At 47.3% G+C, this 26,863-nt stretch overlaps 1 protein-coding gene across 10 annotated transcripts in view; it reads left to right on the top strand.

Annotated features, from left to right (window-relative positions):
- NEO1 (neogenin 1) overlaps positions 1-26,863 on the top strand; it is a 552,683-nt gene that overhangs the window by 422,680 nt on the left and 103,140 nt on the right. For all 10 annotated transcript variants that reach the window (XM_085643916.1, XM_085643915.1, XM_085643913.1 and 7 more), the window contains exons 13-15: positions 18,489-18,633; positions 19,667-19,777; positions 20,731-20,925. In XM_085643916.1, coding sequence (XP_085500042.1) covers positions 18,489-18,633; positions 19,667-19,777; positions 20,731-20,925 — 451 coding nt within the window. The remainder of the gene's footprint in view (positions 1-18,488; positions 18,634-19,666; positions 19,778-20,730; positions 20,926-26,863) is intronic.

Genomic DNA, 26,863 nt, shown 5'->3' with positions numbered 1-26,863 from the left:
TTTCTGTGATACTGGGGATGAGCAACTATTTGTTAGAGGGTGTGGGGGGCATGTTTCACATTTATTTAGTGAGAGTCAGCATATGGGAGCTGGCCAAACTAATTTCCAGGCACTTTTGACAACAAAGCCCCACGCCCCGCAGGTTCCTAACATGCCAACGTGATTTCCAGGCACTTTAAACTACAAAGCCACACACCCAGCCGGTTCCTAACATTTTTGCTCCTGAATAGGAAGTGATGGTACTCCAGGGTTCAAACTTTTTGTGGGAGTTGTTGTACTTGCCTTTATTGAAAAGTCACCTCCTTGCTTCAGGGGAGGTCCGTACAATTGATGACTTAGGACCCTGGTGGAGTTACACATTCTAATTTTGTAATACACACAATTCAAAACCCTCCAGCATATTTACCCTACACAGCATAACACTCAGCACCACTTCATTCAACTTTACATAATAACATTCTACTCACTACCACATAAATACACCCAACATAAAACCAACATATACCACATAGCAAAAATCCCACTTCACACCATGCCACATAATTACACAATCCCACTCCACATAATTCCTATGCACTAAATCCCGCATAATTTCAAACCACATATATCCACTGCACAACATACCACATAATTCCACTACACACCACATAGATTCACTCCTAAAAACATTTGCAATGCCAATAGCACTACACTCTCTACTCTAATTTATAAACCTTCTCTTAACACCCCTCTGCAACAAAAACCTGTAGCCATACTACATACCAACAACACAAATCTACTACACACAAAAAAAGATAATGTCATACCAAGCACAGCTATCAACTGTCCAAACGTTATACTTTAGTCGGAAACAGAAATGCTTATAGCAATTTTTTATTACAACTTTTCAGCATGCTAGACACCGTCCACATTGCTCTACAACATAACGTTAACACCATTGGCAAAGCCACTAGCTATAGCTAAACACTTAAAAGGTCCCAAAGGCGAGACCTATTGGCTATGACAATGCTTGTTCTTAAGTAGGCTCCGTTACCATACCGTTCTGGTGTTTTCATGGTAAGGGCCTCTCTTTCAGGCATCCTGGTTCTTCATCCAACCTATGATGTAAAGCAGAATACTTTGGGATAGTGGGACTTAAGAGAGTAGGATAGGAAGAATGTATTTATTAGAGGATGCTGGACTCAAATGTGTCCCTCTGCATGGGATCATCTGTTGAGCTGACACTACCGCAGACTCTTCGCAAATGCACATGTAGACTGAAAATACAAAGGTAGACTGGAAGTTTCGTGTCAACACTTTCGAATTGAAGACAGTCCTTCTCTTTCTTCTCTAAGAAAGCTTAATGTTTGTTACAACTGTTTGATCTTTGTAATATTTATTGTAAACAATCAGATGGACGTGCTGCATGGCAACGAGACTTTAAGACTGGGCATTAAACCAGAATATCTCTGCTCTTTCATTGGCTGTTCAATTTATGGTTATCTATTACTGGGAACATTTGCAGAATTGAGAGAAATTCACAGGAAATCATTATGGAGTTGACCTCTGAAGAGCCAACAGATATGTCCAATTAATGGAAAAGCCATTGGATTTGCTATACCTTGGACCCTTTCAAGGAACGGAGACTAGCTTAGCATACTCACGCCATCTAGTTTTGGACTCTGACGTTTGTAACTGTAAAGAAGTTTTGCGAGTCATGGGATATGCTACGACTCCGCCTGTTGATGGACAGTGCAAATGGGCTCCGACTTTATGTCAGATTGTTTTATTTTTTTTGCAATCAGGTTTTTGCTTTCACTCAATAGGCTCTGAGTTTGCCATGTTCTCCTCATACTCATATGGTCAATGTCTCTTCTCTACTTACTGAAACTACGTCACGGTCTCTGGTTTTGTCAAAAAGCCTTCATGCCTCGCGGAGCACAGTCACTGAAAAAGCTCCTAGGCCTAGACTTTGTGGGTCCAACGCTATTTCCTACTGACCACCGCCAGAAAATGTGCGACCGGTAATGTAATGCACACCGTTCCAATAGTGTCCTTGATGCTACACAAAATACCTGTGGACTCACCAGCACCAGGTGTGCAATCTCTACCTCTCCCCGACTACGATGACCACTACTGCTCCGTGTGCCTTGTCTTCTGCGCTAAGCAAATTCTTTGGTGCCGCAGAGAACAACATCGTGCACCCAGCACCACTCAGCAACACGACCTTACCGGTATCCTGGACATCATCAGGACCAACAAGAGGAGGAAACTGGCCCATCAGGGCTACCCCCTTGTGCAATGGTCACTCAGCCCGGAGCCGCATTCACTGAGTGAAAAGTCGACCAGCCAGCCGACTTTAGCCTGGTGCCGAAGACTGGTCCTCGGATCTAAACCGTGCTGAGCCATGAATATACCAGCATCTAAGGGGAAACCCAAGACATTTACACCTCACGCCAATGCCTAGCACTGTTCCAGCAGGAGTCTGGCATCAAGCCGGAGCTTGGCAGTTGAGGCAAGTCCACCCACAGACCACGGCTGCCTTCCAGCTCCAGTTGGCACAGAGAAAAGTCCTCAGGAACTAAGACGCCTCCAACGAAGGCAATCAACCAGCCCTAAACCGATGTGGATGCCAAAGCCGATCTTGGCTCTGAAACCCTAGACGTTTCACTCACATCCTTTTGTGCCAAAAGCTTCCTAGGCACTAAAATCCACTTCAATTCCAAAGTCACAGTCTGCTCCAAAACCTCACAGAGGTCCCCAATTAAAAGGAAGCCTCTAGCAACGTGGAGCCCATGGAAGCGAATGTCGAGACCCCAGTCTTGGAGAGATCACAGGACCTGGATGCCAGGCAGGGGTCTCTTCATTTACCCACTCACGAGCAAGATCGATACCAAGCTGCCTCTACCAGCTCCAGCACCACTGTTGGAGCCCTTCGCTCTCAGGAGGAAGAGGAAGCGTTCTTTCCAGAAAGAACCTCTTTGCACGCCGCCTTTACCGAAAACTGTACCCAAGAAACAGCCACTTGTCCTGTCCCTCTTCTACACACTTCCCTCAATCCCCGTCTCCGGTCCTCCCCAGGGCAGTTCCTACCAGCCAGTTGATCCCCATGACCAGCCACTGTGGGAGGGGCCCTCTGAAGACCTGTGGGATGATCAACCAGGATCCTCCTGATGGCCTTGACTAGACCACCGTCCTGCCCGAGCTGCACCCCGATGATGAGCTGCGTACCTTGAATTCAGCGTGCGGCTGCGTCCCATAAGGTGGCCATGCATATAATCCGAATGGAGGAAGAGTTCCTTAGGGAGACGCTCTCCGAGTCGAAACACTCAGTCCACTTTCTCTCTGTACTTAAAGGGATGTCAAAGTCTACCCCATTGAAGTAACCTGAGCTCATCAAGACCAGAGTAGTCACCATAGGAGGGACGTTCAGCACCCCCCATATCCGCCCCCCCCCCCCCAGCCGGTGAACCGGTGTCGGTTAGGGACAGGTCCACCCTGCCCGCAAGCGTACGCCCTCCCAGCCACTGGCGAAGCCCCTCGTCCAGATAGGGAGAATTAAAAGAAATACGCATTGTGGGCAAGAGGGTGGCGGTCGGAGCAGCTGCCCTTTGGCGCACAGCCAGTTCGGTCTCCCTCCTATCTAGATATGGCCAGGCACAGTGGGAGAAGATGAAGGAGCTCCTTAACCATCTCCATGAACAGTTGTAGAAGAGAGGGGAGGAGCTAGTGTTGGATGGTAAAATAGTCTCCAATGCCAACCTTTGTTGCATGATGGATGCCGCCAACACCGCCTCCTGCAGAATCAACAGTAGCGTCCCCACGCCCGGCACCTTAACCCCGGGTTCAAACCTGAGGTGAGCAGCCTCTCCTCATCTCCTGTTCGGCGAGCAGCACCTTCCCAGGCCGCAGGTTAACAAGGAGTTGCCCAAATTGTTTATGAAAATATATGAAGACAAATCCTTGGGCGCGGTCCAGGCTTCAGCATATAGCGTCGCCTTTTGGATGCACCACCCCTGAGACTGGGCTAAGACCCCTCCCCTAAGCAGCCCGACTCATACCAGAGACATCAGCAGGCTCAGCACCAGCAGCTCAGCAGGGAGGGGGTACACCAGGGGGGCATCTTACAGAGGGTACTGTAGGGGTAGTGGTACATGAGGCTCTAGCAAGAGTCTGGCTCTGCCAAGCAGTGACGTGCCACACATCACCTGTCGGGGGAGGATTATGCATTTCCCAAAAATCACTTCAGACAAACGGGTACCGTCCTTCCTTCATGCAGCACAGCCGCTGCCTGGAGCTGCAGCCCACCGCCCCCCGCATCTCGCCGCGGCCACACGCCCTCAGCAGCGAGCACCCCTGCTTCAGGCGGAGGGGCGCGCCCTTCTGCAGAAGGGAGCATGGTGCTCTCTTGTGAGATCCAGTAGATCTGCTTAGATGGAGTCCATCATGTCCTCTAAAATTCTTTCCATTTGTGCACCCCTTGCCCTTTTGCTCTTCATTTTTCACCCTGATAATTGTTACTCTATCAATTTGGTCCTCATTCTTAATTTACTTTCCCACATTGGCATTGCCAATCTTCGATTTTACGATACATGGTGACAACTATTTATTTTCACAATGTTATGTCATTCCTGAATCTCTAGATCAAAAAAACAAGAGCTGTACACTTTCATATCACATACAGATTAAACGTTTTCTGGCTGCTTTGTGGGCCGAAGGTCATGTCACAGCTTTCGATTCCATGAAGTTCTTTTTGCATGCATCCAGTTTTTATCCTGGGTGCCTCAGTATGATGATCTGAATTAAAAAAAAAAAACTGGTATCAGCAACCAATATTTTTTCAGCATCATCTATCTCGTAGAATCTTATGCTAGGTATAATTCCGCCATCTAGTGGTCAAGTTTGAAAGTGCTGCATTATTACATTTTGTTACTTTTCTTGCTGGTGTCGCCTAAATACGTCAACAATAAGCCCACCATACCCACTAATGTGAGCACAATCGTAGGCGTTCAGAGACGCCTCCCGATGAAATCACGGGATCAGTGAGGATCGATGCTAGATTGAGATTTTCATGATATCCACGGAGGAGAGTACTGTGATATAGTGAGAGAATGAAATACTCTGCAGGTGGAGTCCCTGAGTTTCCTTGACCCCATTTTGTAGTAGGGGCATGATCTTCATATTCAGGCCAGGCTGCCATTTCAAGTTTGGACTAACATCTAGCTTGTATACTGTACCTTTCTGAGGACCTTGCGTCTAATGAATGGTATGCTTGTGCGCTGTTTATACTGCAGCCTCTTAGTACTGCGCCCCGGCCACAAACCAGAGCAAGCTGCCACAACTCATATCCCAAGGAACAATAAAATACTAAGGATGGTCCCACTCCAGAGCTGGTGTTAACATTCTACCGAAGCTGGAGTGACAGAAGGAGGTGGAAGCCACTAAGGGGACCCAGTATTACTCGCCCAATACGTGGTTTTCCCAACTTGAGAGACAGAAGAGAAATGCTCTGTTGATGGAGGACATGAGTTTCTTAGAGGAGGTTGATCAAGCTCAGGGCTGAGGAAGCTCAGCATGAACACCAGGCGGACTCGGACCTTGAGTAAATTGATCTGGTGGTCGAAGGTTTGGCTCATAAAAAAAAAAAAATCAGACTTTCTAAGGAAGTCCAAGGCGCCCCAAGGTCAAAAGCTGTTGGATATGTCGCGAGACAAAGTTATCCAAGCTGCAAATTAAAATAAATATTCGATCAAGGCCCTGAATACGACGAGTCACAAGTTTAACTAGACTTCCTCATAGTCTCTACAGCCAGAGAGGGGAGTATGTCGCCAGCCTCAATACCAGACAAATAAAGTAAGACTGGAGGTGGTGATCAGAAACATGTATGCTCATCAGCACAGGAAGGACATGGAGGGCCCTATGTACCACCTGGCTGACGAGTCCCAGAAGAGGGCCAAGACCATGATTGAGAAGGGCATTGCTCATTTGTCCCATATATTGGCAATAAATTCTGCAGGCACAAGCTGGGCACTGTACTGTTCAAGGGCACCTGGTTAACCATGTTGGTTTGAAACCAGAAGTCCAGGCAAACATTGTTGACATGCCATTCATGGGCAACCACTATATGGTCCAGATGTAGGCCAAGTCCTAGAGAGCGTAACAAAACTATTGACATGATTAAGGCTATGGGGGCTCTGCAGTCCTTCAAGTATTCCTTTAAAAGGGGAGTAATCACTGACAAAAGAGGACAGGGGAGATCACTCTGCAATCCTGCGCTTCAAAGGCATCCTGCAGATAGGTATTTCAGCCAAGCTAAACGGTGGCAGTAACCTCAACAACTAAATACATTTTTTAGTGACCAGGGCAAGACAAGAAGTAACACTTCTGGGGTTCAGCCCCTCAGTCCTCCATGCTGCCACTCCTCCACCCCTATCCCCCACACCGCCATACTCTTAATCCATCTTGTGGGTAGGATAAAGCACTTACTAAATGCTTGGGAGCAGGGGGTCTATTACCGCATGCAAGTGGGTACGTAATCTTTTAAAACATGGGTGTTGCATACAATGTTTCTGAAAACATCTACAATGCCGCCAAACAGGCACTGAAAGGGCCAGATACAGATGCTTCAGGCAGACATTCAAACAGACACTATAGAAATGGTATACCTAGAGAGAAAGCTTGAGGCTTGGCCGTCATCTTGTGCCTGAATTTAACTCTTAAGTTTCGTAGTCTCAGGAAATAGTTTTACCTGTCCTTCTTTCGCTCTCTGATACTGATTCACTTTTAAGTGTTGTCAGAGCAGTTAAGATCTACCTGGCTAGATCTTCTGAGTTTAAGAAGACTGATGCGCTTTTTGTTAACTTTGCTCATGCAGATTGGGGGGAGAAATCTTCTTTTTCTAATTTGGCTTGGTGGATAAAGGCGGTAGTTTCCATTTCTTATGCCAAGGCTAACCAGACTCCCCCAGGTCCTGTTCAGGCTCGGTCAACTCGAGGTATGGTTGCCTCTTAACCAGGAAGAGGTTGATTCTCCTTCAGACATTTGCACTGCGGCAACCTGGGCACCCACGGCGACATTTGTTGAGCACTACAGATTGAATTTAACCCGGGGTTCGGAGCTGGCTTTAGGTAAGGCAGTTTTTACTGCTAATCAGAGATAAAACTTTAGCGAATTTTGGCTGGGTCATGCGGTTTCTTTTTCTAATTGGTTATTAAAGACATTTGCGGCATGATTTCTGTCAAATGTGTTTTTTCTCTCATGCTTGGGTGTTCTTGCATATAGTAAAGTAGAGGAACGCATGAAGAGGTAATATCTGAATTACTTACCAGTAATCTTCATTAATCCGAGTCCTGTTTCTCGTTCCAGTACTTTTGTAAAATCTCTCCCTCTCTTCTTGGTTTTGGGAGTGGTTGTAGAAGCTTGGTATTGTCAGGAAGTGTTGTTTTCTCATTTCCCCTCAAATGCGGTTTGAGAGCAGATTTATTAAAATACAAAGCTTCCAAATTACCACCCTCCAGGAAGCCATACAGTTTCTGCAGGATGGTGACTACTTTGTGACCATAGACTTAATGGAACCGACTTGCACATCCCAATGCACCAATCAAACAGGAGATTTCTCAGTTGAGGGTAAATTATCAGTTCAAGGTGTTGTTTTCAGGCATAAAATCCGAACCAAAACACTAGCACTTGGGAAGGTCACTCATGTGTACCTTCACCTGGACGACTGGTAAAGGTGAGCTTTCTAGAAAACATGTCAAAGAAACATTCAGAAGGTGGTGAGGCCGCTGTATCAGCTGGGGTTCACAGTGAATTAGAAAAATCTTCTCCAGACCCAGAGAAGGAAGCATTTTCCTATAAGCAGATTTGGACCTAGTGAAACCAATAGCATACCCTGCCATGAAGAGGCTTCAGGCAGTGCAGGACTAAGCTCGCCATTACTAGACGTCATCTTCGATGTTTAGGAAAGGTGTGAAACTGTTGGGTATGATGGCTTCTTGTGCTCATTTTATCCTAAACCGAGATTGCATAGGAGACCTATTCAAGAGTAGTTGAACAACCTGGGTCACAATGGGCAGATGGAAGGATGTAGTGATTGTAACAGATGAAGTCAGCAAAGAGATAAAATGGTGAAGCAATGTGAATATGTTGAAGGGGGCGGCCAGTCATGACATCTCTATCGCAGCCCTCATTACTGATGCATCACATTGTGTCTGGGGACACATATGGGACAGCTCAGGATAAGAGGACTGTGGTCCAGTCATTAGGTGACCAGGCACATCAGTGACCTAGCGCTGAAGACAATCTATAGGGCATTGAAAGTGTTTCAGATTTAAATTAAAACATAACCACAGTTTCTCTCGTAGGGGATTTCCATGTAAAGTCATAAGCACTTGAATAATCCCGCCCACGTGCTCGGATGCCAGAGCCCTTCTTAAGCTATATCTTCTTATGTGGGTATTTTTCGCCTTTCTTCAGGAAGGCTTGCAAAGACACTTAAGAGATAAAGAGACAGTAATGCAGCCTAAATACATAGGCTACACTGCCCGCATCTTCATCTTGAAGTGAAAAAATGTAGCCAGTGTACTATATTTTGTGCAATTTGTGTGGTGTTTAACACACAGAGAAATCCCTTTCACCAAACTCCCTTTGAAGGTCTCGCCTAGCGACGCAGCGCATGCGCTGCTCGCCTTGGCGAGATCTATTGTCGGTTTTGCTAGCGAAGGGGTACAGGAGATGTGCATGCATATGGCTGGCGCGTTCAGCACAACGCGCGCATGGCGCGCTTGCACTTTCATTTTCCCTCCCTCTCTCTCCCCCGTCAGCAATGGCAAATTGGAAACAGTTTAACTAATTCCTCTGAACATAACACAGCTTCCATATTTATTTTCGATTGAATGAACATTGTTTTTCTTTTATTTTAATCCGCATAAACCACCCCATGTATGTGATCACTGCCGTCAGGAACAGCGGGCGCGTAAAAACTTTCATCAGAAAGTGATGATATAAAGGGCAAACATTTGATGCTTTAGACTGCAATCAAATATATACTGCATTCTAAACACTAATATGTACATGGTAGAGACCAATGCAGATCCAGTTTCTGTGCGCTAGGCAAGGCACACATAGAGGTGTAAACATGAGCATTTTTTCTATGGAGAGCAAATACGTTGGTTCATGCAGTAATTCCTGACCAATGTCCTTTCCTCAAAAAGGCTGTCTTCAAAAAGCTGCTAAGAAACAGTGGGTGAATGCACCTTCCGCAGACAGCTATACATACTGTGAGGGTCACAGGTTCAAATCTGGCCCTTGCATAATTAACAGATATTTAACTTACTGACCGTTCTAAATTAGGCATTACTGAGGCGATTCAAATCATACTAAGCACTACAGAAAGGTCGATTTTTATTATTTTCAGGAGAATGAAGGTGTTTTATGGTCATTAGCTGTTTTAAAACGAAGAAAAAAAAATCAAAGGAGAGTTTGTCATATATTATTTTTTAAACAACAGAATCCCTTGTCCCACAACTTCTCTGAGGATCTTTCCTTTTTTGGTCAGTGAGAAATGTAAACACACTTTAAAGTTCATTGGTCCAGAGACACGAAATGTCCTCCATTACACTGCCTTGTGATCCTGGCATTGTCAGAAGTTGACAACGCATGTTAGGCAATGTCCTGTTGCGCCATTTATCCAAACGCAATTTTATAGGTCTTTAAAACATGTAATTTAGAAATGAAGGCTGGTATTTAGGCAAATACTCCAGTAATGTCCGAATTTTTCAGTTCCCAGGGAGGTAGGATTGGGTCTCCATTGGGAAGGCAGTGTTCAACTGTCATGTAGCCTGAGATGGCGGTATCTTTCTGTAAATTGATAGAGGCCGGCACAGAAACTGGTCATTTTACGCTGCAAAGTATGTTCCTAAAAAATGTGAAGATAACATAATAAGTTCAAAATGAATTGACTTTCTCCAAACATCTACTTTGAGGCGTTAAGGGCAATTTCCTGATAATGGTTCCGATCTTATGTCAGAAAGGCTAGCGCTAGGACTGTAAACTGGAATTTGCAGTCTCACAGGTGTTTTTTTTAGGTCGAGCCTGGGTAGTGCATGCGCTGCTCTGCAAGGCATGCTGTATTCAGGTACTTGAAGCTGTGCCCACTCTCCGCCTATATTTTTCATTGACTTGTGTCATTGTACACTGTAAACTGTGGCTGGTCATTGGTCAATAAGCTTAGTAGTCCCTCCTTAGTACCACCTAGTCTCATTATGTAACCTCCCATGGTGACACCCCCTGTTATGTAGGTAGGCTACTCGGTAGGCTTTAATTTCAGCCTCCGAGCGCTATTTTCTCAAATTGCTTTGTCCTGCCTGCTGTTGCTGGCAGGACAAGGTCTCTCCTAACGCTTATTATTATTTTTTATAGCATGGGTGCTGAACAAATTTGCAGTGCAATAGGTCTTGCATTAGCAAGAGTTTAAGCTATTGGCATTGTAAATGACAATGCCTTTTATCTGTTTTACAAATAACACGAATAAAAGGCATTGCATTTACAATGTCAATAGCTCACACTCTCATGAATGCGAGACCTATTGCATTGCAAATGCTTGTTCATGATAGAGATGAAAGGAGAGGACAGAATAGCCCTATAGGCTGCCATTATATGTCCTAAAAATATAAGCTGTGCCTTTAAGAATCCAGTGACCCTCAGTATCCCATCCTGCACAGCCACGGGCAGTTACTTCAGTTCTTTTTGAGGGTGATGAGAAATGAATGCATGTTCTATGTTATGGATCCCTCTGTCTATTCCACCGAGGAGGAGTGAGGGTTGCTCTGGCTTATCATGGAAATACCCCTACGAGTGAACAGGAGTTACAGGTAAGAAACTGTTCCTTCTCTCCTAGGGGATTTCCATGTATAGTCATAAGCACTTGAATAGACTAGCAAGCACATCCCTATAGAACGCGGTGGAAGAGACAGAGAAAAATGATGTGCAGATTTAAGAAAATAGGTTCCGAAGGGAAGACTGCCCAGGCAGTAGTGTTTAGTGAGTGTATGAACTGATTTCCAGGTGGGAGCCTTGAATATCTCAACAATGGGTATATTACGAAGCAAGGTCGCAGTAGCTGCCTTCCCTCTGGTTGAGTGAGCTTTAGGCTTACTGAAAAGATGCGTATTCGCTTTTTGGTCACAGAGTAAGATGCAGGAACCATCCACCTGGAGAAGGACTGCTTGGAAGACGCTAGACCTGCACAGAGAGCCATCATTTACAAATAACTGGTCAGATCTCATTAGATCATTAGTTGAATCCAGATAGAATTTTAAAACCTTTCAGACATCAAGGGAATGAAGAGGTCTCTCGGCTGGAGTAGATGGATGCTGGAAAAAGGTAGGTAAGGAAATTGTCTGGTTCACATGAAACTCTGAAACCACTTTAGGGAGGAATCTCGGATTCCTCATAACTACTTTAGATGCATGAAAAACTGTGTATGGCTCCTGACAGCAAAGTGCGGCGATTTCGCTAATTTCTAATTTAAAACACTTGTAGAGCGCGGCGTACACCTTGCGGTTTCTTGGCGCTGGAGGTTCAGTAACTGAGGAAAAAGGACCATGGAAGGGTGGAGTAAGTATTAGGCGGGGAAAGCCTGGCTGAAAAGGAAAGTTTTCAGGTCTCTACGGAAGGAGAGATACTGAGTTGCAGAACGGAGATTGTCTGGAAGTGAGTTCCAGAAAGTAGGGGCCAGAGTTGAGAAGTTAGAACCGCCCCACTTTTTGCGTGAGAAGCGGGGGGTCTGGAGAAGGGACTTGGAGGAAGACCGGAGATTTCTAGCGGGGACATAGGGTTTAATTAGTGAGGCGATGAAAGCGGGGGCAGTGCCCTGGCGGGCCTGAAAAACCATGCATCCGATCTTGAAAAGGGAGCGTTGTTTCACGGGGAGCCAGTGAAGCTTTTTTAGAAGGGGGGTGGAGTGGTGGTAGCGTGGAAGGCTGTATATCAGCCTGGCCGCCTGGTTCTGGATGGTTTGGAGTCTACGCAGGCTGTACGCTGGAATGCCATGATAGAGGGCGTTGGCGTAGTCCAATCGTGAGATTACCAGGGCGGCTATGATGATCTTAAGTGCCTGGGGAGAGAAGAAGCGGGAGACAGAGCGGATAGTTCGGAGAGTGAGGAAACAGGAGGAAACCACGGAACTGATTTGTGAGTGAAGAGTGAGCTGATTATTCATTTTAACACCCAGTGTTTTGACCACGGTGGAGGGGGATGGTGCCGGGCCAAGAGAGGGGGGCCAGAAAAGAGAGTTCCAGGGGCTGGATGAACCACCAGTGAGAACCAGCTCGGTCTTGTCAGGGTTCAGTTTAAGATGGTTGTGGTTCATCCAGTCCCTGATGAATGTCATAGTTGACTGGAAATTAGAGACCGAGAGAGGAGAGGGGGACAGATCAAAGATGAGCTGGAGGTCATCCGCGTAGTTGTAAACAGTGACCTCCAGCTGCTGGAGTGCATAGATAAGAGGAAAGATATAGAGATTAAAGAGTAAGGGAGAGAGAGAGGAGCCCTGGGGAACACCACAGGTGACAGAGAGAGGGGTGGAGGTGAAATCGCCTAGTCGGACCGCCTGAGTGCGGTCCCTCAGAAAGGAGGAGAGCCAGACCAGAGCTGATCCCCCGATGCCAGCCGCCTTGACACGGGCAAGTAAGATGGTATGGTCCACCGTGTCAAAGGCGGCGGAGAGATCAAGGAGGACCAGTGCCTGGTGGTTGTTGTCATCCATACCCTTTCTGAGGTTGTCTAGGACTGAGACTACGACCGATTCGGTCGAATGCCTGGGGCGGAATCCTGCCTGGCGAGAGGCCAGCCCCCCATTCGCCTCGATGTGAGCGCTCAGTACCGCGGTGACATGGCGTTCCATCACCTTGCCCAGGAAGGGCAGCAGGGAGATGGGGCGAAAGTTAGCCGAGATGGAAGGGTCCGCGCCGGGTTTCTTCAGCAGAGGCACTATGGTGGCGGCCTTTAGTGCAGGGGTCACAACACCCTGAGCCAAGGAGCTGTTAAGAAAGGCGATAGGGGGATCAGGGCAGCTAGAGTAGATTTGCTGTAAGATGCGTGCGGGGCAGACGTCCGCCGGAGACCCCGACTTTACTTTGGGAAGTATTGCCAGAAAAGATTCCTGAGTGAGGGGAGGGATGAGGGTGAGAGGGTTCTGGACGGTGGGGGGGGAGGGATCAACAAAAGCAGACGAGGGTAATGGGATATTAGCCTTGATAGTTGTGATTTTGTCCGAGAAGTAGTGATTGAGTTGATCACAGAGGGGCTGGGAGGGAGGGATTTGGGACGAAGTTCGGTCAGAGAATGCCAGGTCATTCACAATGCCAAAGATTACCCTGGGTTTGTTGTCGGCAGACGTTATTTTCGTGGAGAAGTAGTCGGTTTTTGCAGCCAGGATTGCTGATTTATATTTAGCCAGTGATGCCAGGAAGTGGGTTTTAGATGAAAGGCTATAATCTTTCCTCCACTGCCTCTCCGCCCGTCGGGCGCTCAGTTTGAGTTCTTTTAGGTGGTCGTTAAACCATCTATTGGAGTCCTTGAGTCGGCGAATGGAAATGCGACGTAGGGGAGCCACTAAGTCGCAACCTCCAGCCAGCCAGGTGTTAATGGCCTTGGCTTGAGAGGCAGATGATAGGCCAGAGAAGGAGGGAATGGAATTGCGGAGCAGGGAGGTCAAGGAGGGGAGATCCAGCCTGTTCCAGTTCCGCGCCCAGGTGTTTTTGGCACGCGGGGTTTTGGAAAGTGGGTTGTGGAGGATGGAGAAGGAGATGAGGGCATGATCAGACCAGGGGCATGGAGAGACAGCCACCGAGGCCAATGGAAGGTTGAGAGACCAGACCTGGTCGAGTGTGTGCCCGTGAGAGTGAGTGGGGACAGTTATATGTGACACGAAGTTGAAAGATAGTAAGGATTCTGTAAATTCCTTTGAGGCAGGGCACTCGTGTGGGTCTGAGGGCCAGTAATTAAAATCCCCCAGCACCAGAACCGAGGCATAATTGACCACCAGATTGGCCAGTAGGTCTTGAAAAGCAGGTAAAAATGAAGGTGAGGGCTGAGGAGGGCGGTACACAAGAAGGCAAGTGATGGGAGGGGAGGATAAGAGGGAGCGGACTACTAAGAAGTCAGCAGGGAGCATAGGGGGAAAAGGAAGTGATAGAAAATGCAAATCTGACCTGGCGATTAAGGCGACCCCTCCGCCAGCCCTGCCCGCCGAACGATCGGCACGTAGGGCCACGTAGGAAGGCGGAAGGGTAGCCAGGAGGGCGGGGAGGGAGGAGTCACAGTACCAGGTTTCGGTCAGGAGCAGTAAGTCCGGTTTCTCGGTGTCGAGTAGGGCGTACAACTCGTGGTAGTGCTTGACCGCTGACCTGGTATTAAGTAGGATGACAGACAGTGCTGGGGTCGTGGGACAGGGATCGGCGAGGGGGGGGCAGGGTAACAGGGGGGTGCATAGCGGGGGTAGCGGAGGTGTGGGGAGGGTAGGGGCAAGGCCTAGTGAAGAGACGAGTCTATGGACGGAATCCGGGAGTGGCCAAGGGCCTTGAAGGGCGATGAGGTCCTTGGGCGAATAGGACAGGATTTTGGCATGGTGTCGTGCCCCTGGCCCCGATCGGCCGCGGACGGGCGCAGACGGGCTTGACTTATGCGCGACTTCGGCGCGAAGTCGGCGCTCCCGCTGCGCTCGTCCGCTGCGCGTTCTAAAATGGCACATTGTTATAGGTGGCCGTAAGGGCGGGAAGGGGGCGTGGCCTGAAGGTGGGCGTGGCCAGCCGGCAGGAGGGCGTCACGTGAGCGCTTGATCCGCTACACGGAGCCCTCGAGGTGCAACCAAGCAAATAGCAGCAGGTAAAGTTTAAAATACACAAAATACACAATCTAAAAAGAGCGTCTCCCGGCTTTCCGCCTCAGGAGATGTGAACCCAGTGAGCGCTCGAGAACTGGCGCTTAAGAAGGGCGGGAAGGGGGCGTGGCCTGAAGGTGGGCGTGGCCAGCCGGCAGGAGGGCGTCACGTGAGCGCTTGATCCGCTACACGGAGCCCTCGAGGTGCAACCAAGCAAATAGCAGCAGGTAAAGTTTAAAATACACAAAATACACAATCTAAAAAGAGCGTCTCCCGGCTTTCCGCCTCAGGAGATGTGAACCCAGTGAGCGCTCGAGAACTGGCGCTTAAGAAGGGCGGGAAAGGGGCGTGGCCTGAAGGTGGGCGTGGCCAGCCGGCAGGAGGGCGTCACGTGAGCGCTTGATCCGCTACACGGAGCCCTCGAGGTGCAACCAAGCAAATAGCAGCAGGTAAAGTTTAAAATACACAAAATACACAATCTAAAAAGAGCGTCTCCCGGCTTTCCGCCTCAGGAGATGTGAACCCCTGCGGGCGGAAGTAATAGCCACAAGGAAAAAAGCCATCTTCCAACACAGATGCTGAAGAGACCAACCTAGCCTCCTTTCTCTTCCTCCCCGCCCTACAGGAACTGCATACTCCTTCGTTGCTATAATGAAAAGCTCACCATGCAAGGAGCTAAGGTTTTCAAACCTAATCGAATGGAACTGCAGTTGAAGATGTGCTTTCTGAGACTACTGAGTTCCGTCACTTGCAGTTACCAGAGAAGGCATTTAATATCATAAGGGAAGAATGTGAACCATCCAATAGAAAGGGTTAGACCTTGAAATTAAAAGGTATCTAGTGTGGTGCCAACACAACATTGTGATAGCTACTCCCGGGCGTCAGATTGGATCCACAAAACGTTTCAATAGTAGTGTGCCTATATACCGCTAGGTGGTGTCCCTGCGTGATGACATCCATTTCTTTCTTCCTTTGCCTTCCGGCATGCGTCTGGAGTTTCGCACCTAACTTTGTTGGTTTTCCGACTGTCTAAAACTATTTCACCAGTTTGTTAGGTTACTATAGTCCCACCAAAAATAAATGGTTCACAAGCCATTCTGCAACTACATAAAACAGATCCACACAAGGTGTGCCTTTGGTTTCTCGGCTCGGGGCACGACTACATTGCATGAAAAGAGCCCCCGCATGCACCCAAAAGAAATCTGAGACCGGGAGATGAATCTGTATACCGTAGAACAAAGGAAGTGGTAGCCGTTGCGTAGGTCATAGTCCAAGTCACAGGTGTGGACTCACAGCCGATCAAATCCTCCAGTAAGTCGAACTCCAAGTGCAAGCACAAGGAAACTACGTGCGTCTCGAACCCATCCCGCCGTTCCGATTGCAAAGAGAAAGTGCAAGAATGTCACAATATTAGTGGCACCCCCTCGAGGTCTTCGACCACAGAACAGATGCCTGATCTGGTCCCGACATGTCCTGAATTTCCCTGGCTGTGGTTGACCTCACAGCAGATGGATGCCTTCAAGGAGGCCATGCTGCACATTTTCTGTGCTTTCGGCATGCCTTTGGATTCTGTGCTACTGCAGAAGCCTCCAGTCTGGCTCCTGCTGACAAATGTTTCTACAGCGCTGTTCGTCTGCCCACTTGGGTCCCAGTTCTGGAGGATGACCCAATGCAGGCACCAAATTTATTGGTTCGAGACCGATCAATATCACTATGTGATCATAAAAGCGCAACTCGTCGTCATGCAACCTGACTTTGACCCAGTGCCTCTTTTACATCACGCTTTTTAGCAGAGGCTGCATTATCTTTTTGATTCAGACTCTGATCCTATGCCAGAGATGGAGACATCCCAAGATGTTGGTGATTATGATGTTGGGGATTTGGGGTGCCTTACTCACCCCCTCACTACACCGATAATGTTTTATCAATAGAATTACAAAATGCCAGTGGGTTGGATGCCCTTGCCTGATGGGGAGTTTGTCTCGCCATTTTGGCCCCCAATGGAAAAAAGTTACTCATTTGCAGTGGTGGTCCAGAGGGCAGCGTAGGCACTAGAATTGCAGCTATCCTCGGTTGAGACCAAAACAAATGTTCTAACTGAGATACTGTGGCAGGGGCCAGCAACTTCCAAACCCTGGCTTCCTTTTAATTATGTCCTAACTGATACTTTGTTGGCCATTTGATTGTGGCCTTGCTCCTGCCTGCCTGTGAATATGCTGATAACCGGACGTCACAGACTGACATCTGCTGTCCTGTATTTTCTTACCAAGCACCCCACTCAGTCCTATTGTATAGGTCTTGACCAGTAAGGTGAACCTTAACACATTTCCTACCTCTCCTCTGGATAAGGAATACAAGTAGATTGATACTTTTGGCATGCACATGTTGTGTTCAGTCGGTTTTGCACTGTGCTTCTTAAATGTTGTTAGTTTGCAGGGCTGCTACACACATGACCTTGGGGACAACGAGATCTAGGTGGAAGACCTTAGGGCCTATTTTGCCCACACAATCCATGATGGACAGAACATGCCAAAGTTATTTGCAAATGTATGGATATTCAGATTGTCTGGAGAGGGCAATTGGTACTGGTATTGTCCTTCGTTGTCACAAGGGGATGCATTACACAAGATTCTCCAGCGATGTCCAGGGCTCCCTCATAGATATGCATTTGATGGGTCCTTCCTTTTGGTCATATTTACTAAGTTTCAAGTGCTGTTGTGAGATTTGTTTTTGTGCAGTTCCTGGCCCATAAGCCAGTGCACTACTAAGGGACTTTGAAACAGAGATAGATATACCCTGTGACCAGCTTTTGAAAATCTATCTTCCCACAAGGGTTAATGGTGCTCTGGATGCAGTAGCTGGTCAAGTTAACTAGAGGCTAACATGATTTTGAGGACTTGTCTGAACTCCACAGAAATAGTGTCTGATCTCAAACATTTCCCACATTTTTCAAGTCACAAAATAGTCAACTTTTATCACACCAACTATCACTCTTCTGCTGAAGACATATACACCATCTGCAATTAGATCAGGCTTTTCTCTGTCTAATGCACTACCTGAGTATTTGTGAGAAATTGGAGCATTCACTGGTAGGATCTAAAACGATCAACTTTAAACGTTACTCTAAACAGTGACATGAATGGGTCTGAAATTCTCTGTGCCTGCCTTAACACAACTAACGTTTACTAGTCTTCTCACAGTCCTAAAAAGTGACATGTATACATCCGTACATTTTTCCACCATGTTGATGGTTAATCCATAACAATGTTGCATTTTGTACAGGTTTTTATATTTTTAATCACTTTTCTGTTCCTCTGTTTAAGATTCTGGCTCAACTGTGTTACATTTTGTTCTGCCACAGTATGGTCTGTCTCTCTGCATGTCTGTCCTCATCAAAGGCAATAGTAATATAAATACACTATTGTACTTCCAAGTAAGATAAGGCAGAGTGCTGCTTCTCTAGCTGCACGTATTGTGTGGTTGTGGCCTTACCATCTGATATCTATGATGAGAAGTGGTCTTGTTTAGTTTGCTTATCAGGTTGGGCCAGTCTTTATGATTAGAATATAAAGGAATCTGCAATTCATTGGTAGTTTTGTGTAATGCTTTCTGGCGTTTTCTTTTCCAGAGTATCATTGTCCACTGGCAACCACCACCTCCAGGCACACACAATGGTCAGATCACCGGATACAAAATTCGCTACAGAAAGGTGTCCCGCAAAAGTGACGTGACTGAAAGCATTGGTGGGGCACAGCTGTTCCAGCAGATAGACGGTGAGTTGCCAACTCCTGCTGCTCTTTTTGCGGCCAGCCTAGATTTTCGTATTTTTGGGGCGCTCCTACTGAAATCCTGACCTGGAAAGCTCAGTGTTCGATGTTACTACAGTGTTGTCCAAATAAAGCTTCTCTACTCCATCCTTCGTATATATTGCCTCTTTCTGCTGAAATTTGGTATGCTCCTCTCCTTCATTTTTGTTCCTTAAAATAGTTTTAGCTCCTGACAAGGCTCCATCTGCAAGTACCCTGAGTGATTGTTACTCTTTTTTATGAATAGCGGACTGTGCATAGTTCTGTGCCTCCAACAAATAACGATTAGGGATTATTTTGCTTGTTTCCCTCCTCTTCCCAAACTGTGGGAGTTGCTCTGATCTTGTAGAAGGACCATACTCTCCTCTATAAAGCGCTTAATTTAGTGATTCTGTTCCTGATCCTCATTGTTTGCTTAATAGGAATACAAATGCCTTACGTTTTGCATGATTGCATTCAAATTAGCAGCTCTAGGACCTTTGTTAACCATGTAATGATAACCATTATGGCTACTTTGGGAGAGCATCTAGGGACTCTCGGGGCATAGATAATGCATTTTAACTTTACTTTGCATTTGATGCCATGGCAGTGGGACAAGTCTGAGGAAGGGAATAGCATGTTTTCCTGTTTGCCTTTGATCCCTCTCACACATGACACCTCTTATTTCCCCCTAACTTAAATTAGTTTCACCCTGCCTAACCCCATGATGACTCTCCCGTTATCCTCTCTCTAACATTTTATTCTTCTTGCAAAATCTTCTTCGTCTTCACGCCAAACTTACACCTACCACACATTTGCAGTTTCTCCACTCATGGCGTTCTTGCATGTAGCTTACCTTCCCCTAGTTCTCTTCCTTACATGGCAGTCAAGTTGTTCTCCTATCTTCTTTCTACAGCTGAATCTTCCAACAGGTTGCTTGTCCCCATCTCATACTTGTTGAGTTTGTACGAGTGCTTGTCTTCCTATGTCTAATGTAACTTCCATTTTGTGATGACTGCAGGTTTGGAAAGGGGGACAGAGTACAACTTCCGTGTAGCAGCATTGACCGTGAATGGCACTGGACCAGCCACAGAGTGGGCATCTGCAGAAACCTTTGAAAGTGATCTAGATGGTAAGCAGACCACAAAGTACAGAAATGCTCTTATACCTTGCCAGATTATACAATCCTAACTCAAGTGATACCCGGAGTTTCGTGGTATAGACTGAAGATTGCATACACAAGGAGATGATGGATGGAGCGCTTAAACTTTTCAGACACTCACCCCATTCACAGATCTGGGTTAAATCGATCATCATTCTTTAGCTCACTTCGCCACCTCAGTTCAGACCCAGCTATATACAAATCAGTCTAGACTGAAGATTGCTCAATAAGGTGCTGCAAGCTCCAGGTGATGTTGGCCAAGATATTGTCTGTTGTAGCTTCCTTTTACCTTCCCTTTTGGTCAACTAAATTATTCAGGGATTTGAAATTTGAGTTTCTGTAGTGACAACATCACTGTTCATTTATTTAATTAACATCATTCTATGTGTTTTTAATGCCTGCATTTGAGTTTGTCAGATTGGTGATTTACTGAGGCCAGACACAGTTGGCCTGTCAGGAATTGTCACAATAATGGATTTGCCTCTTCGTTTTCGACAAGTCTGCTTACCTGCATGGTGGCATAAAAACGTGTGTATTTGAACAAGAATATGGGGATAGATTACAAGTAGCCTCCTTTAACAGTAAACCTCCATCTAGGCCTACCTTTTTGATCCATAGCACTTTAGTTTCACGTTAAACATTGTATGGGCTCAATAAAATCCCAGCATGTAATTACATCATTGTAAACACCATGTGGGCATTCTGCAGCTGTTCATGGAGTGAGCACCAAGGACATTATGTACTACTTTGTGTGACCTAAATTGAGTTTGGTTGAGATATTAAACTACAGCCTTTTATTAAAAAGAATGTAATGCAAAATAGGTTTAATGTAAATAATTGCACACTAACGTAGGTAAAGTGGCTTAGTGGCAAAGCTTTATTTATATCTGTTCTTACTCTGAATAAATGACTCTTGATTTTAGAAACCCGTGTGCCTGATGTTCCAAGTTCCCTTCATGTACGCCCCCTGATCACAAGCATTGTGGTTAGCTGGACACCACCAGAAAATCAGAATATCGTGGTCAGAGGCTATGCTATTGGCTATGGTGTTGGCAGCCCCCACGCACAAACTATAAAGGTGGACCACAAGCAGCGCTATTACACCATTGAAAACTTGGGTAAGAGTCAATGTTTATTAGTACACAGTTTGGCATTCTTTATGCATATTGCACAGTACAGAAATTGTTTCCTTGTTGTATATCACAGAACTGAGTTATCTGGTTACCTAAACTTGTACCCAAGAGATAAGAATCAGGAATCCACATCCTAGGCATTGACCTTCTTGCTTATCCCTGTGGGTCTTCTAGCTCTAGTGTAGTGCTTTTATGTCAGTCACCTGCTTCAAGCTCCTGATCTTTCGTTCTAGTCATTAACCCTGCTCTCGTATGAAGTATGTGTTCGAGGCATATGAGCTGCAGATTATACACTGTGCATAGCTCGCTATCTGGTGTTGGGCCCGGATGTTTGCAGTTTGTTTTTCCTCTTGGAAAGTCTTTGGAAGTCACGAGTTCGGTGACTCCTCCTTTGGTTCGTATTGCGCATGGGCTTTGGCTCCATCCTCAGATTGTTTTTTTCCGCCATCGGGCTCGGATGTAATACTTCGCGCTCCGGTTCCGAACTTCCCAGTTCAACGATCAACGCAAAAATCCTCGCTCATCGAGCTTCTTCAGATAATAAATCATCTTACTCACCTTTCTCTTCGGCACTTCTTCGATTCCGGTCGTCGACGGCGGCCTTCGGGCCTATTCCGGCTCCGGTCTCGGCTGATGGAAAGAACTCCCTTCAAGAAGTGCCCTCGATGTGGGTCCAAGTTTCCCCACACCGATCTTCATGAGGTGTGCAACCTCTGCTTCTCCCCAGAACACGAGGCCCGAGACTGTCCCGCCTGCAAGTCTTTTCGCTTTAAAAAGACCATTCGAGATCGACGGGCTAGACGCAACATGGCGCACTCCTCGACCTCCGCTCCAGTCGACATCTTCGGGGACGACGTCGAAGCTCCGGGACAGCAGAACATCGAACAGGAGGACGACGACCTCGTCAGCGCTTCTGAGGTCGACGACTCAGATGTGGAGGACATCACCCCGGCGCAGCGGGTCGTGAGTACAATACCCCCTCCCACGCCCACGCCGATACCGAAAAAGGCTTCGGTCACACCTTCGCCTCCGGGCCTAGGCAAGACCAAGGACACTGCTTCTCACACCCAACCTTCGGGCCCGGTAAAGAAGCCTATTAAGCCTTCCGGCAGCTCGGGCTCGAGCCAGCCGACCACCGGTGCCGAAAAACTCCCTTCGGTACCGAAGAAAAAATCGGCCTCCACCTCCACACCGAACCCGGCACCCAAGCCTTCGGTGTCGAAACCTGCTCTTCCGGCACCGACCAAACATCACAAGACCCTCGGCACCGACACTCCCGTGCCGAAGCCGCCTTCGGCACCGACCAAAAAATCGGAGGTTCCAAAGAAGCACGGCTTAGATAAGCCTAAAAAGCCGTCGGCCCCGAAAACTTCGGCGCCGACCGAACAACCAGTGTCGCAGGAACTTTTCACACCGGATCCTCTGCAAAAAACACTCACCAAGGATCCAAAAACTGGACACTTGACATTGTCTTCGAAAAAGAGACACTTGAACAAACCAGCTCCACCTCCAAAGAGAAAGGACATTGCTACCTCTCCTTTCAGGGTGCCTTCCCCACCTCCTCCACCCTCCCCACCTCCACCCCCTCCACCTCATCGTTCCCCCACCTTGTCTCCTGTCCCAGATGATTTGGGAGACCCTTATTATGATCCAGCGGATGTGCCACAAGACCCCACCCCTACTGGATCTCCAGACCCATGGGACGATTATAACAATCCGGACATCCCAGATGTCCCACAGGATGACCTTTATTTATCTAGGCCATCCCCACCTGAAGATTCCTTAGGCTTTCACCACTTGTTACAAAGGGCGGCACACTACCACGGGGTGGAGTTACATACTGACCCAGTGGAGTAAGATTTTCTCCTAGACACCTTTGACGATGCACATAGGTCTACTGCCATTCTACCTATGTTAAAGGGCGTAATTAAACATGCACCTGAGGTTTTTAAAGACCCAGTCAGGGCCAGTGTCCTAAACCCTCGTACATTAAAGGCCCTGCACCATTGGATTCCCTAGTGGTACCTACATCTAGGAAGCGCTCAAATTCTCAGGCGTCAGGTGAAGCACCACCACCTGACAAAGAGTCCAAGCTCCTAGTCGCCTCAGGGAAGCGCACTGCGTCACAAGCTGCCAATATATGGCGTATCGCCAATACGCAAGCGCTGTTGGCCCGATACGACAGGGCGCATTATGATGAGCTAGAGACCATCATGCACCATCTCCCTGAAAAGTACAAGACTAGGGCTAATGAATTGATTCAAGAGGGAAAAACAATAACTAATACCTCTATACGCTGTGCCCTAGATGCAGCAGATACAGCCTCCAGGGCCATAAACACTAGTGTCCTTCTCCGTCGCCATGCCTGGCTCAGAGTTTCAGGGTTTAAACCGGAGGTACCAGCCTCTATATTAAACCACCCATTCGACCAAGATCATCTATTTGGCCCCAAAGTAGATGAAGCCCTCGAAAAGATGAAGAAAGATACGGACACGGCGAAATCCATGGGAGCCCTGCAGTCACATACTCCCAGGCGCTCTTTTCGCCGCTCTTCCTTTTGGGGCACGGGCAGAGGCTACTCCTCGGATAGTGCATCCACGTCCTACAAATCCCCTCCTCAATCTACCTTCACAAAGGGTTATCAAAGAGGCGGATACAGAGGCAATAATAATAAGGGCAGAGGCAAAACAAATACCGCCCGCTCTGCCACACCTCCTGCCCAATGACTTTCCCCCGCTCCCTCCAGACCATTCCACTCCAGTCGGGGGCAGAATACAACATTTCCTTCACGTCTGGGAGACAATCACCTCAGACAGATGGGTGACACAAATTATTCAGTCAGGGTATTGCCTAGAATTAACATCTACCCCCCCCCCCCCCCCCCCCAAACATTCCACCCAGGCACCGCCCTATGTCTCAAGAACATACTGCGCTACTAACACAAGAGGTGATCTCCCTCCTGCAAAAAGGAGCCATGGAGCAGGTCCCCATAAATCAACAAAATTTAGGGGTCTACTCCCTGTACTTTCTGATTCCAAAGACGGACGAGACTCTACGACCTATCCTAGATCTCAGACCTCTAAACACTTACATACATTCAGACCATTTTCACATGGTAACCCTTCAACAGGTTCTTCCACTCCTCTCCCAGAACGATTTTCTCACCACTCTGGACTTGAAAGACGCATACTTTCACATCCCAGTACACCAGTCTCACAGAAAGTACCTCAGATTTGTGGTGGACGGACAACACTACCAGTTCAAGGTGCTCCCGTTCGGGGTAACAACAGCACCAAGGGTATTCACCAAGTGCCTAGCAGTAGTGGCTGCACACCTCAGAAGACAGCACATTCACGTCTTCCCGTATCTGGACGACTGGCTAATAAAAGCCACGTCCTACCAACAATGTGTGCAACATACCGCCGCTACGGTCCAACTACTTCACCAGCTAGGTTTCACGGTGAACCATCAAAAATCCCACCTGGTACCATCACACACAAAACAATACCTCGGTGCCACCATAGACACGTCAAAAGCCATAGCCTATCCCAATCCTGCCAGGATTGCAAAAATACAGGCTCTGCGTCAAAAATTCCTATGTCAACACTCTCTCCCAGCAAGAGTGTTTATGCAACTGATAGGGATGATGGCCTCTTGCATCTTTATAGTGCCCCATGCAAGACTCCAAATGCGTCTTCTCCAAGAGTGCCTAGCGCGCCAGTGGAACCAGGCCCAGGGACAACTGACAGATCTGGTGTTGGTAGACGGTCGCACCCATCGCTCTCTACAGTGGTGGAACACCACAAACCTTTCCAGAGGTCGACCGTTCCTGGACCCGGTCCCACAAATAATCCTAACAGATGCATCGCTCTCCGGCTGGGGAGCTCATCTGTTACATCTCACAGCACAGGGACGCCGCAACAGAAGTTACTCCACATCAACCATCTGGAGTTACTGGCAATCTTCCTCGCCCTAAAATCCTTCCAGACGCAGATTTCAGGCAAGGCAGTCCTCATTCGCACAGACAACATGACTGCCATGTACTACATTCAAAAACGGGGGGGCACACACTCTCCACAGCTCTCTCAATTAGCACAGAGCATATGGAGATGGGCAATTCCACAAAAGATCTTTCTCCTGGCCCAACACGTCCCAGGAGTCCAAAACACCGTGGCAGATCTGCTCAGCAGACAGACGCAGCAGATCCACGAGTGGGAACTTCACCCACAGGTTCTTCACCCGTTCTTTCAGAAGTGGGGGCATCCACACATAGACCTATTCGCCACCCACGAAAGCAAAAAATGCCCAAGCTTCGCCGCCAGATATCCACACCCATTGTCCAAAGGCAATGCGATATGGATGAACTGGTCAAACAAATTTGCATACGCTTTTCCACCTCTCCCACTAATTCCATTAGTGGTGCGAAAGCTACAACAGCATTCCCTAACGCTGATCCTAGTAGCTCTAACATGGGCCAGACAACCGTGGTACACCACACTGCTGGAACTCTCAGTAGTACCACACCAAAAGCTACACCTCTCACCATGCCTCCTAACCCAGAACCATGGAGAGATCAGGCACCCGGACCCAGCTCAGCTCAACCTTGCGATCTGGCTCCTGAGGTCATAGAATTCGGATACCTTAACCTTCCCCCTGATTGCATGAATATTATCAGGGAAGCTAGACTCCCTACTACTAGAGCGTGCTATGCGGCAAAGTGGAAAAGATTTGTTGTTTACTGCCACAACAACACAATCAATCCTTTAGATGTATCCATACAGCACATAATATGTTACTTACTCCATCTACAAAGGTGTAACCTAGCATATACTTCCATTCGGTTACACCTCGCTGCAATTGCTGCTTATTTACAGAACAGGCAGCACCTCTCACTTTTCAAAGTGCCTGCCATCAAAGCCTTTATGGAAGGCCTCAAAAGAGTAATTCCACCCAGAGTACCACCCTCACCTGTCTGGAACTTGAATATAGTTCTCACACGGTTAATGGGACCCCCTTTCAAACCATTACATAAATGTGAGCTGCAATTTCTCATATGGAAAACAGCTTTTCTAGTGGCCATCACTTCCCTCAGAAGGGTTCGTGAAATACAAGCACTCACTATACAGTAACCTTTTCTCCAAATGCATCAGAACAAGGTTGTACTCCGCACCAACCCAAAATTTCTACCCAAAGTCATTTCTCCATTCCATCTAAACCAGTCGGTAGAATTACCAGTCTTTTTCTCACAACCCCAAACCGTTGCGGAAAGGGCTCTACACACACTGGATGTTAAAAGGGCTTTACTTTACTACATCCAAAGGACACAACCTTTCAGGAAAACCAAACCGCTATTTGTCTCCTTCTCTCCACCACATAAAGGCAACCCTATTTCTAAATCAGGGATAGCTAGGTGGATTGTAAAATGCATACAGATTTGCTACCACAAAGCAAAACGAACGCTATCTGTTCCCCCTAAAGCCCACTCTACAAGGAAGATAGGGGCTTCTATGGCTTTCCTAGGAAACATACCACTAGATGACATCTGCAAAGCAGCGACATGGTCAACATCGCACACCTTCACAAAACATTACTGTGTAGATGTGCAAACCAAGCAACAAGCTAGTGTGGGCCAAGCTGTACTAAAAACACTGTTCCAAACAACTGCAACGGATGCCGGTGGTCGCCGCTAGGGTTGGGTACTGCTATATAATCTATGCACAGTGTATAATCTGCAGCTCATATGCCTCGAACGGAATATGCTACTTACCAGTATGCATCTGTTCTTGGCATGTAGAGCTGCAGATCTATACACGCCCACCCGCCTCCCCTGTATCTGTTCCAGTCTTATCTTATTTAGATACAATACACATGGGTTTCTTTACTGTTACTACTACGCTCCATCTTTCCCTGCTGGCGAAAAACA

The sequence above is a fragment of the Triturus cristatus genome, chromosome 3_1 (genome assembly GCF_964204655.1).
Source record: "Triturus cristatus chromosome 3_1, aTriCri1.1, whole genome shotgun sequence".
NCBI classification, from domain to species: Eukaryota; Metazoa; Chordata; class Amphibia; order Caudata; family Salamandridae; genus Triturus; species Triturus cristatus.
This window is presented reverse-complemented; position numbering and strand designations above follow the sequence as displayed.